At 45.5% G+C, this 21223-nt stretch overlaps 1 protein-coding gene across 1 annotated transcript in view; it reads left to right on the forward strand.

Annotated features, from left to right (window-relative positions):
- The window catches only part of RPTOR (regulatory associated protein of MTOR complex 1), a 294108-nt gene that overhangs the window by 90097 nt on the left and 182788 nt on the right, over positions 1-21223 (forward strand). Inside the window, exon 3 of the mRNA XM_040439078.1 lies at positions 5368-5450. Coding sequence (XP_040295012.1) covers positions 5368-5450 — 83 coding nt within the window. The remainder of the gene's footprint in view (positions 1-5367; positions 5451-21223) is intronic.

Consider the following 21223-nt stretch of genomic DNA (forward strand, 5'->3'; position numbering starts at 1 on the left):
GCAAGCAGTTTGCTAACTGTAGCATGGGAGATGGGTGGTCTCGTAGGGTGTCTTGCATTGAAATCTGCTGCAATGACCCGGTTACTGCACTCACCAGACATCAACACAATTTCTATCCGCTCCTCACGTGTTAACCTCGGTGACATGTCAATGGCTGTAAACATGAACACCAAGTCACATAGTAGGTGACTACTTCCTGTGGAAGCCCTCGTGGTGACCATAACATGAGTGATGTTTCAAAGCTCTTTCAAGGGTTGCACATTGACTTATGGAGTAGCCAAATATAGGTGGCACTAGAGAGAGGAAGAGAGATTTTTAATATTTTTCCTCTTCCCTATGACGCATGGCTGGATCTCTGTAAGGAGAATCAGTACCATTGACGAGACTTAAAACAATTCAATAGAAGACGATGAATGACGGCATTGTATGACTTACAGCTGATTGATTTTTTTTGTCGGGCCGTGCTGCTTAATATTTTGTATATAGCTATATATAGCTATTGTGTTTGCACAAAGCCAGACGTTCCAAGAAGCAGAAGCCGATATTACTTCTGAATGTGCTGTGTCGATGGGACCATCCGTATGTAGCGCTGCCGTGTATTTTCTGCTCCTTCTGAATAGATGGCGGGCGGCGTAAGAGGCCTAAGGGCCACCTGCTTGTTACATGATGATAGGTCTCTGATCCATTTAGCCGGGAGCAGCTTTTTAGTATTTGAGTGAAAAGGAACATATTTTGCCTGTGCTATGGAGCCGTGTGAGACACGTTTTTATTTTTTTCCCCTGAATGATCAAACACGTCATTTGATGAATTGATTTCTCAACATTCAGGTCCCTTTAGTGAATTACCGTATTGGTAGTGGGTTGCAAGTGTCAAACTACATTTTGTTCCTAGAGCCAAATGAGACCTTTGTGTTGGCGGATACTGCACTTTTTGTAATAAAATCTATTTTTTACTAAAGAAAAGTACAATATTGATGCCCTATCCTCAGGATAAGTCAACAGTATTTAACCAGAGGGGTCAGACTCCCGACCCAGCCACCAATCAGCTGCTCAATTGAGGGCTGTGGCCTCTTCCTAGGCCGGTGATGTCGTGCCCTATGGGCAGCTCAGTCCCATTTTAAAGGGCATCTGTCAGCAGTTTTGTACCTATGACACTGACTGACCTGTTACATGTGCACTTGACAGCTGAAGACATCTGTGTTGATCCCATGTTCATATGTGCCTGCACTGCTGAGAAGAATTATGTTTTAATATATGCAAATGAGCCTCTTGGAGCAACGAGGGCGTTGCAATTACACCTAGAGGCTCTGCTCTCTCTGCTTGACAGCGCCAGGCATGTTAAGGTTTTCACTGCCTGGTCCTGTCAATCAAGGTGGAGAGGGAACGGCAGTTGCAGAGAGAGCAGAGCCTCTGCGTTGCTCCTAGAGGCTCATTTGCATATATTAAAACATAGTTTTTCTCAGCAATGCGGGAACATATGAACATGGGACCAACACAAATGCCCTTTAAGTGAATGGGCCTGGGCTGCAATATACAACATAGCCACTATTTAGTATACAGCACTGTGCTTGGTATGCTAAGCAGCTGATGGATGATGGTGGTGGGTGTCGGACCCCAACCAATCAAATATTCATATGGCATATTCTGAGGATAGGTCATCAATATTGTATTTCCAGAAAACTACTCTAATGGGTATAAAGGGCTTGGCCAGTAACCTTTAATATTAGTGGTCTATCTATACTAAGGATGAGTCAGAAATATCAGATTGTGGGAGTCTTACTTGGCACCCCGCCGATCATCTGTGTTTAGGCTTCTTTCCTACTAGGCACACTGCGTGGCACCACACACAACTCTGCCCCATTCACTTGAAGGAGCTGAAATACTACAGAAATGTGCGGTGCAGTCCCTGGTAGACAATGGAGAGGACACAGATCTCCCCGGAGGGCAGCAGTCTCTTCAGACAGCTGTTCTGTGTGGTTGACGGGAGTCGCCCCTCTCTAGTCTGGTATTGATGGCCTGTCCTATGAATACGTCCCAAATATGAATAGCCCTATGAAGTGAGGCGGGTATTCTTGAAAATGAACGGTTCACCCTGAATGATCAGTTGGGTACACTCACTGTCACGGCCCAGGATCTTGCTTACCTTAGATGTGTGTTGGCTGATCTCATTAATATGTAGGGCAGCGCTTCTCAAACTTTGAACGGGTCCAGCACCAGATCTAAAATGAAATTTCGATGCTGCTCGAGCTAAGTAGTAGAAGAGATGTTGGCATACTCTTCATTGGGACCTACAGCTGGCCTATTGAGCTTTCATCCAACAGCTGTCCCTTGAACCTCCCCATATACAGTTGCAAAAAAAAGTATGTGAACCCTTTGGAAAGATATGGATTTCTGCACAAATGATGAGCTTCATCTAAGTCACAACAATAGACAATCACAATCTGCTTAAACTAACAACACACAAAGAATTAAATCTTACCATGTTTTTATTGAACACACCATGTAAACATTCACAGTGCAGGTGGAGAAAGTATGTGAACCCTTGGATTTAATAACTGGTTGAACCTCCTTTGACAGCAATAACTTCAACCAAACGTTTCCTGTAGTTGCAGACCAGACGTGCACAACGGTCAGGAGTAATTCTTGACCATTCCTCTTTACAGAACTGTTTCAGTTCAGCAATATTCTTGGGATGTCTGGTGTGAATCGCTTTCTTGAGGTCATGCCACAGCATCTCAATCGGGTTGAGGTCAGGACTCTGACTGGGCCACTCCAGAAGGCGTATTTTCTTCTGTTTAAGCCATTCTGTTGTTGATTTACTTCTATGCTTTGGGTTGTTCTCCTGTTGCAACACCCATCTTCTGTTGAGCTTCAGCTGGTGGACAGATGGCTTTAAGTCCTCCTGCAAAATGTCTTGATAAACTTGGGAATTCATTTTTCCTTCGATGATAGCAATCTGTCCAGGCCCTGACGCAGCAAAGCAGCCCCAAACCATGATGCCCCCACCACCATACTTCACAGTTGGGATGAGGTTTTGATGTTGGTGTGCTGTGCCTCTTTTTCTCAACACATAGTGTTGTGTGTTTCTTCCAAACAACTCAACTTTGGTTTCATCTGTCCACAGAATATTTTGCCAGTACTGCTGTGGAACATCCAGGTGCTCTTGTGCAAACTGTAAACGTGCAGCAATGTATTTTTTGGACAGCAGTGGCTTCCTCTGTGGTATCCTCCCATAAAATCCATTCTTGTTTAGTGTTTTACGTATCGTAGATTCGCTAACAGGGATGTTAGCATATGCCAGAGACTTTTGTAAGTCTTTAGCTGACACTCTAGGATTCTTCTTCACCTCATTGAGCAGTCTGCGCTGTGCTCTTGCAGTCATCTTTACAGGACGGCCACTCCTAGGGAGAGTAGCTGCAGTGCTGAACTTTCTCCATTTATAGACAATTTGTCTTACCGTGGACTGATAAACAGCAAGGCTTTTGGATATGCTTTTATAACCGTTTCCAGCTTTATGTAAGTCAACAATTCTTAATCGTAGGTCTTCTGAGAGCTCTTTTGTGCGAGGCATCATTCACATCAGCAAACGAAAAATACAAATGTGATAGCACTCTACATCCAGCAATTTGCCTCCATGCTGGATGAGGCATTGGTGTACATTTTGGCCAAAGCGTAGTAAGCCACTCACCACGTCAAGGTCGCCTCTATTTGAGTGGTCCCTAACTAGTTCCTACCTGTTCATGGGCCATGACAGCCACACAAAATCCAGGGAATGCAGGTCAGCATGCACGCCAAGCACACTCTGCTTTTAACCCCGTCCGGTGCCATTACAGCTTTCATCGGATCCAGGGATGCAAGTACCAACATGCATGCTGAGCCCACCATATACTTCTCCTGGAGCCAAATGCATGTTGGTACTTGCATCCCTGGATCCGATGAAAGCTGTAATGGCACCGAACGGGGTTAAAAGCAGAGTGTGCTTGGCGTGCATGCTGACCTGCATTCCCTGGATTTTGTGTGGCTGTCATGGCCCATGAACAGGTAGGAACTAGTTAGGGACCACTCAAATAGAGGCGACCTTGACGTGGTGAGTGGCTTACTACGCTTTGGCCAAAATGTACACCAATGCCTCATCCAGCATGGAGGCAAATTGCTGGATGTAGAGTGCTATCACATTTGTATTTTTCGTTTGTATATGTATTTCGCCATAGTGATGTGCACCACATACAGGTTGTGCTGACCCAATTCCCCACAATCATTCACATCAGGCAATGCTTCTTGTGAAAAGCAAACCCAGAACTGGTGTGTGTTTTATAGGGCAGGGCAGCTGTAACCAACACATCCAATCTCATCTCATTGATTGGACTCCAGTTGGCTGACACCTCACTCCAATTAGCTCTTGGAGATGTCATTAGTCTAGGGGTTCACATACTTTTTCCACCTGTGAATGTTTGCAAACATGGTAACATTTAATTATTTGTGTGTTTTTAGTTTAAGCAGACTGTGATTGTCTATTGTTGTGACTTAGATGAAGATCAGATCACATTTTATGACCCATTTGTGCAGAAATCCATATCATTCCAAAGGGTTCACATACTTTTTCTTGCAACTCTATATGGACGCATGGGCTCAAGATGTGGAGTGGAGAATAAACCGCTGCCAGACACCTCTAGTGGAGGCTCTTCTCCCTGAAAACAAAAGGATTGGGCATATTGAAATCCAGATGCCCAATCCTTTTCTTCATTGACGTGTGCCGTCGGAGATGGTCAGCTGACCCCACTGAAATCGACAATATCGACCAAAATGAATCAGATGTGTATGACCAGCTGTCACAGCCATATTACCTGTATTCCTCTAGTTGTTCACTCTCTTTCTTTCCAGGAGTCGCTCCGTTTCTCTTGCTGTTCCGCCTTCAAGATATCGCGGGATCGTGCTACTCAAGCCGCTTTGGCACTGTCCTCTCCTGTTGGAAAGTTCACAACCAGTGGGCAACTAGGACGACCCATTTGATAAAATCGGCATTATTAGCTTAATTTGTATGTTGGGAGCCAAAAATAATAGTGAGGGAAGAAAACAGCTCTTGAGAAAAACAAGACACGAGTCTACAAGTAACAATGAAATAATGATATTTCACACTTTTTTTTGGGTGGTGATAGGTTTTCTTAAGGAGACCTCAAGTAGCTCTTGTAATAAAGATGGTAACGCGTTTTGTGGCTTTGCAAGCGCACATATGCGTTTTCGTGGCTCCATTAGAGCAGTGTTCTTCGGCCTCCTTTCTCAATGGTCTTGCAGGATCGGATGTCTTTTGCGTTGGTCCTTGAGGTGTTTGCAGATGCGAACTTTCATTGGTTCTGTTTTATTTCGACAGATCCTCTGGCAATGGGTCCCCAGAAAGCTTTGGAAACCATCGGGGCCAACCTGCAGAAGCAATATGAGAACTGGCAGCCACGGGTGAGTATAATATAGCTGCAAAGCATCCTCATCATGCTTAGTGATATTTCTGGCTCTGGAGAATTCTCTATCCAGATGATTATTTTTCTCTATTTTCTTCACTTATGTGTCTGGTGGAACCCAAAATAGTTTGGGTAATAATGGCATTTAACATGGCACCGAAAAGTTGAATTCTGTTTTTTTTTTTTTTTTTTAGTTTGTGGTCTGGATGTCTCCATTTAACAGTTTTTTAAACTATGTGTTTCCCACGCGTTTTATTGTTTTACAAGGTATTCACTCTGTTTAGTCTCTGGCAACTCTAGAGTTAATGGAAGCCAATAAACCTCCATATATTGATTGCATTCACTGACAGCTGTGGTGGTATCCTGATTGGTTATACAGCTGTCACTCAGAGCCAAGGGGGAGGGCCGTAAAGCAGATCCATGCAGATGGCACTTCACTATGGAGCGCCACCTACTGGACATCTGGGGAGCAGAATCTGCCAGAATAAAAGTTCTCAGCCCCTACCTACTGCTGCTCCCTTTAACATTTCAAAAGGGGCAACAGAATGTAAGATGTCATTTATGTCCGTCTCTACGCTGCTTATGATGGAGCAGATGCAGCAAATGCAACAAATGCTGTCAAATCAATTCCCCAATATAAAAGATGAGTGTGACACTTTAATTTAAAGAAAGACTCCAGCTAAATTTGATCCACTGTGCAATGTATAGTGCAAGGCTTGAGAGACCCTTTGGTACTGTTTTCATCGCTGTGCCCTCTACACTCTGCCTAATCATGCTTCGCGCTGAGGGTTTGTTACATTGCATCCAGCATTCTTCTTGGAGATGATCTAGACGGGCATGCAAGTTATTGGCAGGTAGGTTCGACTGCTATCTAGGGTATATGACCACCTTTAAGTATATGTGACTCTGCTCTTTCATTGCCTCACCAGTCTGTGATGATAAAACAACTGGGGGGTAGAAGACGTCTACACAAGGGAGATGTCCAGCTGTCAGAGGTAGTGTTCAGTGCATCCTTTTGCCAGATGTGGTCAGATTGGAGTGCACTTAGAAAGTGTGACAGTCATTCGGACAGGACATCACAAAACTGTACTTTAAGCAGCGCACACCTGCCCTGCATGGTGAAGGCAATTAGTAGCTGCTGCCAAGTACTGTGCGGCCGACTTAGCGGGGCGGCTGATGCTGTCAGCATGGTGTATGTTCCATCTCTCTCCATACAAAACAGGTATTGTCTGCGGGCGGGTGCGATGCTGCTCAAAAAGAATATATGTGAGTGCACCATAGATTCCAGGCCTAGATGGTGGAAGTTGCACTGTTCTGCCTATTCGCTGACCAGTCTGTTACACTGCCCTAGTAATATCCATTATAAAGTGCTCATATACATTTGGCAAGGCCAGACTGGTAGAATTAGGAAGGAGGAAGCAATTCTGTACTGAATAATCTCTTAATATATCTTTATAGCAGTCAAAGCTCCAAATACGTTGCGTAACCAGATTTAGAAGAAAACATACTACCTGCAGCCACCACTAGAGGGAGCATAGAGGCTCATTGCTTACTGTTTTAGTATGCAGTAAGCTCTTTAGCTCCCTCTAGTGCTGGCTGCGTGTTTTTTTTTTTTTTTAACCTGTTTACGACCATATGCTGTACATGTTTGCCACAGTTCTGCTTTTTAATTTGGTGAGGCATACTTGTATAGTGTGGGTTTTAAAGGCTACCGCAATCTAAAAGGAGCAGGTTGGGTACCAGACCCAGATCAGCATTGCCTGTGTAAAATATCCCCAAAAAATATATTTATTAAGAGCCATATGTGTCATGTAAAAAAATAATAATAATTGGTAGCCAAACAAACAAATAAAATGAAGGCTCTCTACCCACCATGTACGCTACATCACAAAAAAATGCCTTTTCAGGTCCTGTCATTGAGGAGTTAAAGGGGTATTCCTATCACAAACAATGGGGGCATATTGCTAGGATATGTCCCTATTGTCTGATAGGTGCGGGTCCCACCTCTGGGAACCGCACCTACAACAAGAACGGAACGAGGAAAGCTGTGACTGGAGGACCCCGGATTTCCCAGGGTCTGTCCACCACCTAGCGCTGCTCCCTGCTGCTCCAATAGAAGTGAATGGGAGTGCACCCCGCACGCGCGGCCCCTGTTCCCATTCATTTCTATGGGGCAGACGGAAATAGCCGAGCCAGTGCTCGGCTATTTTCGGCAGCCCCATAGAGATGAATTGAGGGCGCATGCGCAGTTCATTTCCCTGCTACATTCTCATTGTTGGTGCGGGTCCCAGAGGTGGGACCCGCACCCATCAGAAAACGGGGGCATATCTTAGCAATGTGCCCCCATTGTCTGTGATGGGAATAAATCCTAGCTATGTAGGATTACAGGGAATAAATCCTAGCTAGCTCCTTTAAATCTCTAGCTATGTAGGAGATTTGGAGCTCTGTATCAGGAAAAAATAGCGCTCCATTCACGATAAAGATGCATTAATTAACACAGAATTCTGGATCTAAACTTTACAGTTTGGTGTTTGGGTATTCTGATACAGAGCTCCAAATCCCTAACATAGACCCAGCTGAAAGGGTATTTTTGGGACTATAATATTGACAGCCTAACCTTTTATATCTTCTCAGTGGGTGTCAGACTCTGGACTCTTTGCTGTTCAGCTAAAGCGACTATGGCACTTCACCAGTCAGATATTAATCGTCTATACTATGGATAGGCCTTCGATATAGTATTGATAACATTTTGCTTAGGGTACTTTCACACTTGCGTTAGAAGCAGAGGTCGCACTAAATTTTTTTCCGAAAGAGTAAAAATACTCCTCTTACCGTTTTTGAGGAGTATTTTTAGCTGAAGAGGAGTACAGAAGTTGAAGTAATCAATATATATAATACATAGGTCTAAATAACAATAGGAGGCTGCTATTTATGCGGGAAACCGTCATCAGTCTATTCTAGAATTGTCTTCTATACATAAATTTAGACAATTTTACATTTCTGACTTTTCTGCAACTTAAAAACTCTTGTTTTCTCCATCATATTTAAAATAGAACGCAGCCAAAATGGCAAATTATCAGTGCTCTGCATCTCCAGTATTACATTGGCCCATCAGCACCATGATTATCCCCACATTGTTCTGCTGTGTAGATCCAGTGCCCACCTATGAGATGACCAAGCAGCGCAGAAATATCTTTGCTGGGATGATGCTGATGGGGCAAAAAAAATACAGGATACACAGAGCACTGCATAACATGATATAGACTGATATGAGGCACATACACTCACTGATCACTGCACCAGCAGGCCCTGGCTGAGCAACTGAGCCAGAGCTTGCACTAGCAGGCCTTTGCACTCAGCCAGAATGTTCTGGTGCAGTGATCAGTTAATCCACTGAGCTGGAGCCTGCTGGTGCAGTGATCAGTGAGTCCTCTGACTCAGATGCTCAGTCTCACTGATCACTGCACCAGCAGGCTCTGGCTGAGCACCTAACACAGGGAGAACACAGGAGAGTTTAGCGTCGTACTTTACATCCTGGTGTCAAGACTCCGAGAGGTATGATGACCTCTTGTCTTCAGTCACCTCCTCACCTCTGATGTCTGCAGCTGGCTCCGCAGTCAGAGTAATACAGCCATGCTGCACCCCGGTGCAGAGCAAAGATCAGAGCTCTGCTGTCCGTCCGTATCAGCTTGTCCCCAGACATCAGTTTGCCTCCTCATGGGCTGCTCTTCAGTCTTCATGGATCTTTCCTCGGCCAGCCACTAGTTAGCCTGCACAGTCAGGGACTCTGGAGAAGCAGCACATCGAAATTGGCCAATGAGCAGCCTCCCTCCCTAATAACAAGCTCCTTACTTGCTGCCATCGCTCCACCTGCCAGTAAGGAGCTTAGCTATTGGATGTTTTGAGTAACAGCAGTATTTCTGTGCTGCCCATGAGATTCACAGCGTGCAGTGCGCTGGTTAACTACATGAAACGCCTTAATCCGTATTCATACGCATTAGCCTTTTTTTCAAAGCGTAAAATTGCCTGAACAGGCGTCTATGATGCTTGTACAGGCGTCATTGCAACCTCTGGTTAGAAGAATCTGACAGGCAGTTCCGTTGCCGGAACTGCTTGCCCGATCCGAAAATCCGTATGCAAACGGATATAATTTGTTTCCGCATCCGTCTGACAAATACTTTGAAATACCGGATCCGTCTCTCCAGTGTCATCTGGAAAAACACATCCGGTATTTTTTTATTTTTAAAGGTCTGCGCATGCGCAGACCGAAAAACCGGATTTGTCAATGCGCCAATTTCATGAACACTTGGTACCGGATCCGGCATTAATACATTTCAATGGAAAGTAATGCCGGATTCGGCAATCCGGCAAGTGTTCCGGAATTTTGGCTGGAGAAATACCGTAAAAGGGACGGAACGGAAGACATCCTGATGCATACTGAACGGAATGCTTTCCATTCAGAATGCATTAGCATAAAACTGATGCGTTTTTTCCCGGTATTGAGCCCCTGTGATGGAACTCAATATCGGAAAACTTTAACGCAAGTGTGAAAGTACCCTTACAGCTTTCACTAGGGGGAGCTATTTGTATGCGGCAAGTGACCGGTCCAGAGCTGCAATACCAGGCTCTGCCCATTGACAAAAGTGACACTGCTTCTCGGAATGAATGATGATTTATTTTATTTTTTTACTTTATATCCCTTAAATTCTCCTCTAAAACTCCCATGGGGCTCAAGTCTAAAATTGCATCCGGATTTGATTTTGCACCCATTGGCCCACCTTACAAATGTCGTTACCTGCAACGTACCAGTCCTGATGGTAGATTTCCTTTAAGTGGGAAAACTCCTGTCTGCAGCAGAGCATTCGTTAGATCTTCCTTTAATGTGAAGTGCCAGGCGTTGTCTCTGCAGGTGCCCAGCACGTCCATGACCCTCGGGTTGGGAATACACCAAGGAATCTTTCTGCAGTCCTTTGTGTGTACGAGCCCGGGGACTCAAAGGGAGTCTTTTTGATCGTCGGTTGCACATATTATTTAATTGCTTGTCAAGATTCTTTTATCAGCAGCTGAGATCTCAGCCGCCCAGGGCAAGGAGTGGGTTAAGCAGAGAGTCCAGTTCTGCCGTGCCTCTGATCACACGGAAAGGGGCTTCATTACAAAGCGAGGCACGTACATGTTTATTGCACTCCACGGCGCTCTCAAGCTTTTTTTTTCTTTCTTTCTGCAGTAATAAACTGAAGTTAATGTGCCATCCGCAATAAAACAATGCGAGCCATATGGAGATTTCCCAGATTACGGTCATGTAAATACTTTAAACAAAGCCAATGGGTCGCTTGCCGTGGATGAGACTTCTGCATTGTATGGCAGAGGGGTTGGTAACGTTTGGTTGGGCGGGGGACGTGTCCCGGCTGTTGCAGACGGCAGTGCGAGCCTTTTGGATCAGCCTTTATGTCTGGAGGGTATTGTGAGATGTTGCTTAGCAATGCACTTGGATGTACATTGCCATTCACTGCATACACCACAGGCCCTTTGAACCTGGGAAAAGGTTTCTCAAACATCTGCAGGAAAGCTACTTAGGTCTGTGAACACTGGTGACAAGTTGTGGTGATTTACTATGTCAGCGTCTCTTTGCGTGGCAGGTGTAGCAAAATTTAGGATTAAATAGATTGCACACGCTGGATTGCCTGCCATAACTGGATAAATAAGAAATTGGAGAATTGGAGGGAATATTTGTTTATAGGGTTAAACATGGTACATAAAGTTTCATAACGATATCTGTAATTCTCTGCAGGGGCGGGGCTAAATGGAGGTTTCAGAAGGCCTGCCCCTGCAGAACTGTGTCAGTCCCTGTCCATTCATATGTTCTCTTGGTGGCCATTCATTTGACCTGCAGCCACTGCAGGGGAGACGCCTAGCCTGATGTATCTACCCCTTCAATAGCCGCTCATGATGAGACAGTTGGATGCTGCATTCACCCTACATACATTGCATTCCTTATATAATACTTTACGATACAGAGCCATAGGGGATCAGCATGTTGTGAATATGGCTCTGCCATGTGTACCAGGCATACCTTTTAATGAAAGGTGGCCAGAAGTTTAGATATCTATTGGCTGAACCCGCCGATTTTGACCAGACTGCTTGCCCAGCTAATATCTATGATGACCGATATTGTGGGAGTCGGATCAGGCAGTTAGATTTCAACATGGCTGATCATTTTGTTCTTGGGGATTTAAGCCACTGCTAAAGATGTGTAGCAGCAGCTAAATCTGGTCATACTTGTTATGTCTGTGTTTGTCAAACCCACAGTTTTTGGCAGGATCAGCTGACCATCTAATGTGTGTGGGGCCTCCTGACGGCAAATGTTGGGGGTGATGGATCAGGCTTGTTGGACTTCAACTGCCCAATCCTTTTGTTACTGGAGTGTTAAGCCACTACCAGAGCTATCTGACAGCTGCTTTCTTCCCTCTCCCTGGAGAGAGAGCCTTCAGCCGAGATGTGTGTGGCCAGCTTTAAAGGGGTTCTCCGGGCTTTTCTGAAAAGCCCGGAGTCTTCCTGTTCCCCCGCATTTCTTATTATGCAGCTGAACAGGAATATCCGAGCTGAAGACCCCACAACCAGTCCGCAGCATAGACAGCAGATTTAGAGCGCAATGGAGGGGTAAGTACAGAGGTAACAATCTTTCCTCCCCAGGGTCCGCCCCCCCTCCCAAAAAAAAAAGCTCATCCAAGAATACTTGTGTACGGTGGGGTCGGGAGAAAGCGCCTTCAGCCGATGGCGATCTAATCCGCATCAGTTTTTAGTTTTCACTCTATTTTTCCCATCTGTCTTCACTTCTGCTTCAAATCTGTCTAAGCCTTCCACCGGCCGTTCAGATATATTTCACCCTGGTATGTGTAGCCTAATAAAGTTGTGATACTTCTGGGAAGGAAGAGAAAAATGTAAGATACGGGAAGGCAGTTTTTCTCCCTTGTCCTTCTCCTTGAAGCCGCCATACGTTTCACATGACTCTATCGAATCCATCCTGTACATGTCTGCTCGACCATCGCATGCCCATTTCTTGCTTGGAAAGAGCCACTGCCAGAGAACAAAAGGTTTGGGCATGTTGAAATCCAAGTGCCTGATCCTTTATTCTTGCTGACATCTGCTCCCAGGGTAGAGCCAGGAGACCCCTGTACATGAAATTGTTGAAATCGGCTGACGTGTGTCTCTACGGCCTGTAGTTGGTTCTTTGATTATCCTTACTCCCTGCCCTGCTGATCTGACGACCCCTTATCCCTCTGTGAGCCAATCTCTTACCCCTCCAACCTTTTGCTCCTCTGCTCAGTCCCACTGCCTATCCAACCTCCTGAGCCAAACTCTTGCCCCTCTGCCCAACTGACCGTTTTCTCCTTTGCTCAGCCAACCTTCTGCGTACCTATTTCCCAGCCCTTTTTCCACCCTTTCGCTCAACCCTTCCAATTTTTATTTTCTCTCATTCTGCTTGATTGTAACATTCACCCCCCGTGTTTCCCCTTCTTACCACCCTCCCTTCCACACGGGACGTAAATTCAACGATAAAAAGCCACGCAGGTTTTACATAGTAGCATAGTATATAAGGCTGAAAAAAGACATCTGTCCATCCAGTTCAGACTGTTATCCTGCAAGTTGATCCAGAGGAAGGGGGGGGGGGGGGGGGGAAAATCCTGTGAGGTAGAACCCAATTTTCACTTTAGGGGAAAATTCCTTCCTGACTTCAATCAGAATAACTCCCTGGATCAACGACCCCTCTCTAGTAGCTATAGCCTGTAATATTATTACACTCCAGAAATACATCCAGGCCCCTCTTGAATTCCTTTATTGTACTCACCATCACCACCTCCTCAGGCAGAGAGCTCCATAGTCTCACTGCTCTTACCGTAAAGAATCCTCTTCTATGTTTGTGTACAAACCTTCTTTCCTCCAGACGCAGAGGATGTCCCCTCGTCACAGTCCTGGGGATAAATAGATGGTGGGAGAGATCTCTGTACTGACCCCTGATATATTTATACATAGTAATTAGATCTCCCCTCAGTCGTCTTTTTTTCTTAAGTGAATAACCCTAATTTTGATAATCTTTCAGGGTACTGTAGTTGCCCCATTGCAGTTATTACTTTAGTTGCCCTCCTCTGGACCCTCTCCAGCTCTGCTATGTCTGCCTTGTTCACAGGAGCCCAGAACTATACACAGTACTTCATGTGTGGTCTGACTAGTGATGTGTAAAGTGGTAGGACTATGTTCTTATCACGGGCATCTATGCCCCTTCTGATGCAACCCATTATCTTATTGGCCTTGGCAGCAGCCGCCTGATTCTGCTGCAAAATCTGCGATGAATCTGCATGAGTAAAGTGCAGATTTGTCCTGGTTTGAAAATTAAATCTGCCCATAATTTTAAGTCCGTCCCGCAGGTCAGTTTCTACACAGATTCAGCATGGGATGGGATTTTATAAAATTCTTTTTATTTGCCCATGTGAATCTCTGCCCAGTAGGAGACCGCCGCGTCCGTAGCGTTTCCATTCTTCTCCTCGGCGCTCGTTTCTTTTTTTAATTTCGTGCATAAGTACATTGTTTATTTGCCCTCGTTACGGAGCAGAAAACGGTTTTTGTATTTTCCTTCATAAAGACTTCATTAGGATCCTGAAGATTGTGATATGCGCTCAGCCCCGGGGTTATTCTCAGCTGTTACTATTAACCATGTATGCCCTCCTCGCTTTGGTGTTTTTCTTGTGATTACAGCTGCTTGTACGCCGGATGACATACTGTAAATGAGCCTTTGTAGCCGGCGGCTCAGAGGACCCGGTCGCCGCTGTCATCCCATAACTCAGAACTTGACGCTCGCTCTCCACAGCACAGCGCAGCGCTGATTAAATTTGCATGAACTGACTCCGTTGCAATCTTTTGCTCTTATTTATTTATTTGGTCACTTATTTCATTTCCTGACCTTTCCCAGAAGGTTTATTCATGCTGCTGCCAGCGCGTTCCGACGGTGTAGATGGATCACCGGGAGAGTCGGGCAGGAGTTGTGGAGCATTATGTATTGCGAGCCTTGGAGGCATTTCAGATCTTCGGGATGTAGGACGTTGAAAACATATGGTGAAAGGGGTAATACACCGTATCATCATAATGAGATAGGACTGGAGAACCTTGAATCCACCAGAGGAAATGAACATTGTAAGATGTCTAGTACGTAAATCAAGACCACTGATGGGGCATTGGCGAATTAACCAGGCACCGGACTAGACCCTAGCCGCAAGCGTTCAGTTTCACAGTCCACTTCAGATAAGGTTGTCTTCTGCTGGTGTGGACCTGATCATGGCTGGGCCTGTTAGACCTTCATCCCATGGGATGTTCCTCTGATCTGACTGACCCTACAGTATGGCTGGACAGATCACAGGATCCAGACAGTCAGTGCTTGTGCAGATCGGGCCCCAGGGGTCTAACTTCTTAGTTTTTATTTTTCATGGATAGTCTTATTCACCAGCAGCTACGAAGTCAGACGGGCTCTCCAATGTTCCACTTGTTAGTAACATAGTATATAAGGCCGAAAAAAGACATTTGTCCATCCAGTTCGGCCTATTATCCTGCAAGTTGATCCAGAGGAAGGCAAAAAAACCCTGTGAGGTAGAAGCCAATTTTCTCCACTTTAGGGGAATAAAAAATTCCTTCCCGACTCCAATCAGGCAATCAGAATAACTCCCTGGATCAACGACCCCTCTCTAGTAGCTATAGCCTGTAATATTATTACACTCCAGAAATACATCCAGGCCCCTCTTGAATTCCTTTATTGTACTCACCATCACCACCTCCTCAGGAATAGAGTTCCATAGTCTCACTGCTCTTACCGTAAAGAATCCTTTTCTATGTTTGTGTACAAACCTTCTTTCCTCCAGACGCAGAGGATGTCCCCTCGTCACAGTCCTGGGGATAAATAGATGATGGGATAGATCTCTGTACTGACCCCTGATATATTTATACATAGTAATTAGATCTCCCCTCAGTCGTCTTTTTTCTAAAGTGAATAACCCTAATGTTGATAATCTTTCAGGGTACTGTAGTTGCCCCATTCCAGTTATTACTTTAGTTGCCCTCCTCTGGACCCTCTCCAGCTCTGCTATGTCTGCCTTGTTTACAGGAGCCCAGAACTGTACACAGTACTCCATGTGTGGTCTGACTAATGATTTGTAAAGTGGTAGGACTATGTTCTCATCACGGGCATCTATGCCCCTTTTGATGCAACCCATTATCTTGTTGGCCTTGGCAGCAGCTGCCTGACACTGGTTTTTGCAGCTTAGTTTGCTGTTTATTAAAATTCCTAGATCCTTTTCCATGTCAGTGTTACCGAGTGTTTTACCATTTAGTATGTACGGGTGACTTGCATTTTTCCTTCCCATGTGCATAACTTTACATTTATCAGTGTTAAACCTCATCTGCCACTTATCTGCCCAAGCCTCCAATCTATCCAGATCCCTCTGTAGTAGTATACTGTCCTCTTCAGTGTTAATTACTTTACACAGTTTAGTGTCATCTGCGAAAATTGATATTTTACTATGCAAGCCTTCTACAAGATCATTAATAAATATATTGAAGAGAATAGGGCCCAATACTGACCCCTAAGGTACCCCACTAGTGACAGTGACCCAATCTGAGTGTGTACCATTAATAACCACCCTCTGTTTTCTATCATTGAGCCAGTTACTTACCCACATACAGACGTTTTCTCCCAGTCCGAGCATTCTCATTTTATATACTAACCTTTTATGTGGTACAGTGTCAAATGCTTTGGAGAAGTCCAGATATACGACATCCATTGATTCGCCGCTGTCAAGTCTAGAACTTACCTCCTCACAGAAACTGATTAAATTAGTTTGACATGACCGATCCCTCACAAAGCCATGCTGATATGGCGTTATTTGCTTATTTCCGTTGAGATGCTCTAATATAGCATCTCTCAGAAAACCTTCAAACAGTTTACCCACAACAGATGTTAAACTTACCCGCCTATAGTTTCCAGGCTCTGTTTTTGGACCCTTTTTGAATATTGGCACCACATTTGCCATGCGCCAATCCTGTGGGACATTCCCTGTCAGTAAAGAGTCCGCAAATATCAGAAATAAGGGTCTGGCTATGACATTACTTAATTCCCTTAGGATACGGGGGTGTATGCCATCCGGTCCTGGCGATTTGTCTATTTTGATCTTTTTAAGTCGCTGTTGTACTTCTTCCTGGGTCAGACAGAACACTTTTTTAATGGGAATTTATTTTTTACATTCAGCATTTCATCTGACAGTTTACTTGCCTCAGTGAATACATTGGAGAAAAAAATATTTAACAGCTTTGCTTTCTCCTCGTCGCTCTCTGCGACTCCCCCTTCATTACTCTTTAAAGGGCCAACACCTTCAGATTTATACTTTTTAACATTTATATAATTGAAGAACATTTTAGGGTTAGTTTTACTCTCTTTGGCAATTAATCTCTCAGTCTCTAGTTTGGCCGCTTTTATTTGTTTTTTACATGTTCTGTTTTTTTCCTTATAGTTTTTCAGTCCTTCCGTGCTACCCTCCTGTTTTAGTGTTTTATATGCTTTCTTTTTGTCATTTATTGCTTTCTTTACAGTTCTGTTTATCCACATTGGTTTCTTTTTGTTCCTTAACCTTTTATTCCCATACGGTATGTACCTCTCACAATGAGATTTTAGGATGCTTTTAAAGATATCCCATTTTGTGGCTGTATTTTTATTTTTGAGGACTTTGTCCCAGTTAGTTAGGGCTATGGCCTCTCTTAGTTGGCTAAATTTAGCTTTTTTGAAGTTTGGTATTTTTGTTCCTCCCTGTAGAAATCTTCTTTTGAATGATAATTGGAAGGTTATTACTTTATGGTCACTATTTCCCAGGTGTCCCCCAACCTGCACGTCTGTTGTTCTGTCAGGTCTATTGGTTAATACTAAGTCCAGTATGGCCGTCCCTCTAGTCGGGTCCTGAACCAGTTGGGAGAGATAATGGTCTTTGGTTATTGCCAAGAACCTGTTTCCTTTATGAGATATACAAGTTTCCGTTTCCCAGTCTATATCTGGGTAGTTGAAGTCCCCCATAATAACCACCTCATTATGATTTGCCGCCTCGTCTATCTCGTTTAGTAGTAGATTTTCTCTGGACTCTGGTATATTAGGTGGTTTATTGTAAGCTCCTATTAGTAATTTATTGTTGTTTTTAGCTCCATGTATCTCTACCCACAGTGACTCCACATGTTCATGTCCCTCACTTATATCTTCCCGGACTGTGGGCTTTAGACAGGACTTAACATAAAGGAGAACCCCTCCCCCTCTCCGGTTTTGACGATCCTTTCTAAACAGACTGTAACCTTGTACATTAACCGCCCAGTCCTAGCTATCATCCAGCCATGTCTCAGTTATTCCCACTGTCATAGCTATCATCCAGCCATGTCTCAGTTATTCCCACTATGTCATAGCTATCATCCAGCCATGTCTCAGTTATTCCCACTGTCATAGCTATCATCCAGCCGTGTCTCAGTTATTCCCACTGTCATAGCTATCATCCAGCCATGGCTCAGTTATTCCCACTGTCATAGCTATCATCCAGCCATGTCTGTTATTCCCACTGTCATAGCTATCATCCAGCCATGGCTCAGTTATTCCCACTGTCATAGCTATCATCCAGCCATGGCTCAGTTATTCCCACTGTCATAGCTATCATCCAGCCGTGTCTCAGTTATTCCCACTGTCATAGCTATCATCCAGCCATGTCTCAGTTATTCCCACTATGTCATAGCTATCATCCAGCCATGTCTCAGTTATTCCCACTATGTCATAGCTATCATCCAGCCATGTCTCAGTTATTCCCACTATGTCATAGCTATCATCCAGCCATGTCTCAGTTATTCCCACTGTCATAGCTATCATCCAGCCATGTCTCAGTTATTCCCACTATGTCATAGTCCTCCTCACACATCACTAATTCCAGCTCCCCAGTTTTATTAGTCAGGCTTCTGGCATTAGTATACATACATTTGAGAGGTTTATGTATATTTTTTACCCTACACCCTTTCCTTCTGAACTGTTCTAGTCCCTCCTTCCATTCCTCCCTCAGTCCCATTACATCGCCCCCGGTCTCTATCTGCACTGTCTTCCCATCCTATAATGTAATTACCCTCCCCCCCAGTCCCTAGTTTAAACATTCCTCCAACCTTCTAGCCATCTTCTTCCCCAACACAGCTGCCCCTTCCCCATTGAGGTGCAGCCCGTCCCTATGATAGAGCCTGTAGCCAAGTTCTCCAGGAACCCGAACCCCTCCTTCCTACACCAGTTCTTGAGCCACTTATTAATTTCCCTAATCTCCCGCTGCCTTTCTTGTGTGGCCCGTGGTACAGGTAGTATTTCGGAAAATACTACCTTTTGAGGTCCTTGCCCTAAGCTTTTGACCTAAATCCCTGAAATCATTTTTAAGGACTCTCCACCTACCCCTAACTTTGTCATTGGTTCCGATATGGACCATGACCGCTGGATCTTCTCCAGCCCCTCCCAGTAATCTGTCAATCCGATCCTCGATGTGTCGAACTCTAGCGCCAGGAAGACAGCACACTGTTCGGCGATCACGGTCTTTGTGACAGATTTCCCTATCTGTTCCCCTAATAATGGAGTCTCCCACTACCAGCACCTGTCTGCCCTGCTCTCCTGGTCTCCTGCTTACCGGAGCTGACATTCCCCTGACTGGCAGAGGAAGCGTCCGGCTGCGGCAGTGCCGTCCCTGGACTGATATCCCCCTCATCTGCCAAATGTGCAAACTTGTTGGGTGTGTCAGATCAGGGCTAGCCTCCCTGGCACTCTTCCCTCTACCCCGCTTTCTAACTGTTACCCAGCTAGCTACCTCACTTTCCTCAGCCTCCTCTCTGTCACCCTCTCCCTCATCTACCCCAAAGAGTGCTTGCTCGGTGAGAAGCAAACTCTTTTCAAATTGTCAATGCCTCTCAGTGTTGCAACTTTCCCGTTTAGAGACTCGATTTGCGATTCCAGACGGGTAATTTGCTCACATCCTGAACAAAGAAATACACCCTGGAACGGCTGTTCCAGGACTGCATACATCATGCAAGATGTGCACTGGACGGCGCTGTCAATTGTGCAACACATACTAAATGGGGATTACACCACAAAAGCAAAAAATACAATACAATGTAGTACTAAGAAACAGGCTAATTGCAGTCCCCCTCCGAAGTCCCTGAATCTAAAGTCACTTAATCTTAAGTCACACACTTACGCAACCACGCGTCGCGGTCAAACTTGCGTTATATATCTCCTTATATAAATATAAATGCAGCTCACTACACCAGCCTGGTGTTTCCCCTCTGGACTCAAAAAGGCTGTGCTGCTCTTACTGCTGAGTTTTTATAGTCTCCTAATTAGACAGACACACCCTAATTAGACAGATACACCCTAATTAGACAGATACACCCTAATTACTTGTTAACAGTGTTTTGCACATCCCAGTAAGGCCTCATGCACACAACCGTATAGTTTTTTCTGAACGCAAAATATGGATACCAGCTGTGTGCATGCTGCATTTGTCTCAATAGTAGAATTGACTTTTTTTCCCTTCACCCATGACAGCACCATAGAGAGATGGATCTGCCCCCACAACTGGACGGGAAGCCCCAGAGCAATTCAAAAGGGAACACCCACTACCTCCCTCAGTGTGGTTTCCTGTCCTCTGGACAGAGGAGCATGAAGCATGCAGCCTCCAGGGCTGTGAAAGAAGGAACACCTTATGAACTTAGGTTATACAGCAAATATTTGTGTTGTGGGGTTGGTTGAACACTTGTGCGTCCATGCTGGGTCAGCTGACAGTCTTGGACTCTGTGCCCTTCTGTCTAGCTGCCCTTGAGCCTTTGCCTGCCTGTCTGGCTGCCTTTGAGCCACTGCCTGTCTGGCTGCCTTTGAGCCACTGCCTGTCTGGCTGGCTGCCTTTTGAGCCACTGCCTGTCTGGCTGGCTGCCTTTTGAGCCACTGCCTGTCTGTCTGGCTGCCTTTTGAGCCACTGCCTGTCTGGCTGGCTGCCTTTTGAGCCACTGCCTGTCTGGCTGGCTGCCTTTTGAGCCACTGCCTGTCTGGCTGGCTGCCTTTGAGCCACTGCCTGTCTGGCTGGCTGCCTTTGAGCCACTGCCTGTCTGGCTGACTGCCTTTTTGAGCCACTGCCTGTCTGGCTGACTGCCTTTTTGAGCCACTGCCTGTCTGGCTGACTGCCTTTTTGAGCCACTGCCTGTCTGGCTGGCTGCCTTTTTGAGCCACTGCCTGTCTGGCTGGCTGCCTTTTGAGCCACTGCCTGTCTGGCTGGCTGCCTCTTTGAGCCACTGCCTGTCTGGCTGGCTGCCTCTTTGAGCCACTGCCTGTCTGGCTGGCTGCCTCTTTGAGCCACTGCCTGTCTGGCTGGCTGCCTCTTTGAGCCACTGCCTGTCTGGCTGGCTGCCTTTTTGAGCCACTGCCTGGCTGGCTGCCTTTTTGAGCCACTGCCTGTCTGGCTGGCTGCCTTTTTGAGCCACTGCCTGGCTGGCTGCCTTTTTGAGCCACTGCCTGTCTGGCTGGCTGCCTTTTGAGCCACTGCCTGTCTGGCTGGCTGCCTTTTGAGCCACTGCCTGTCTGGCTGGCTGCCTTTTGAGCCACTGCCTGTCTGGCTGGCTGCCTTTTGAGCCACTGCCTGTCTGGCTGGCTGCCTTTTGAGCCACTGCCTGTCTGGCTGGCTGCCTTTTGAG

The sequence above is a fragment of the Bufo bufo genome, chromosome 6, assembly GCF_905171765.1.
Source record: "Bufo bufo chromosome 6, aBufBuf1.1, whole genome shotgun sequence".
Classification (NCBI taxonomy): domain Eukaryota; kingdom Metazoa; phylum Chordata; class Amphibia; order Anura; family Bufonidae; genus Bufo; species Bufo bufo.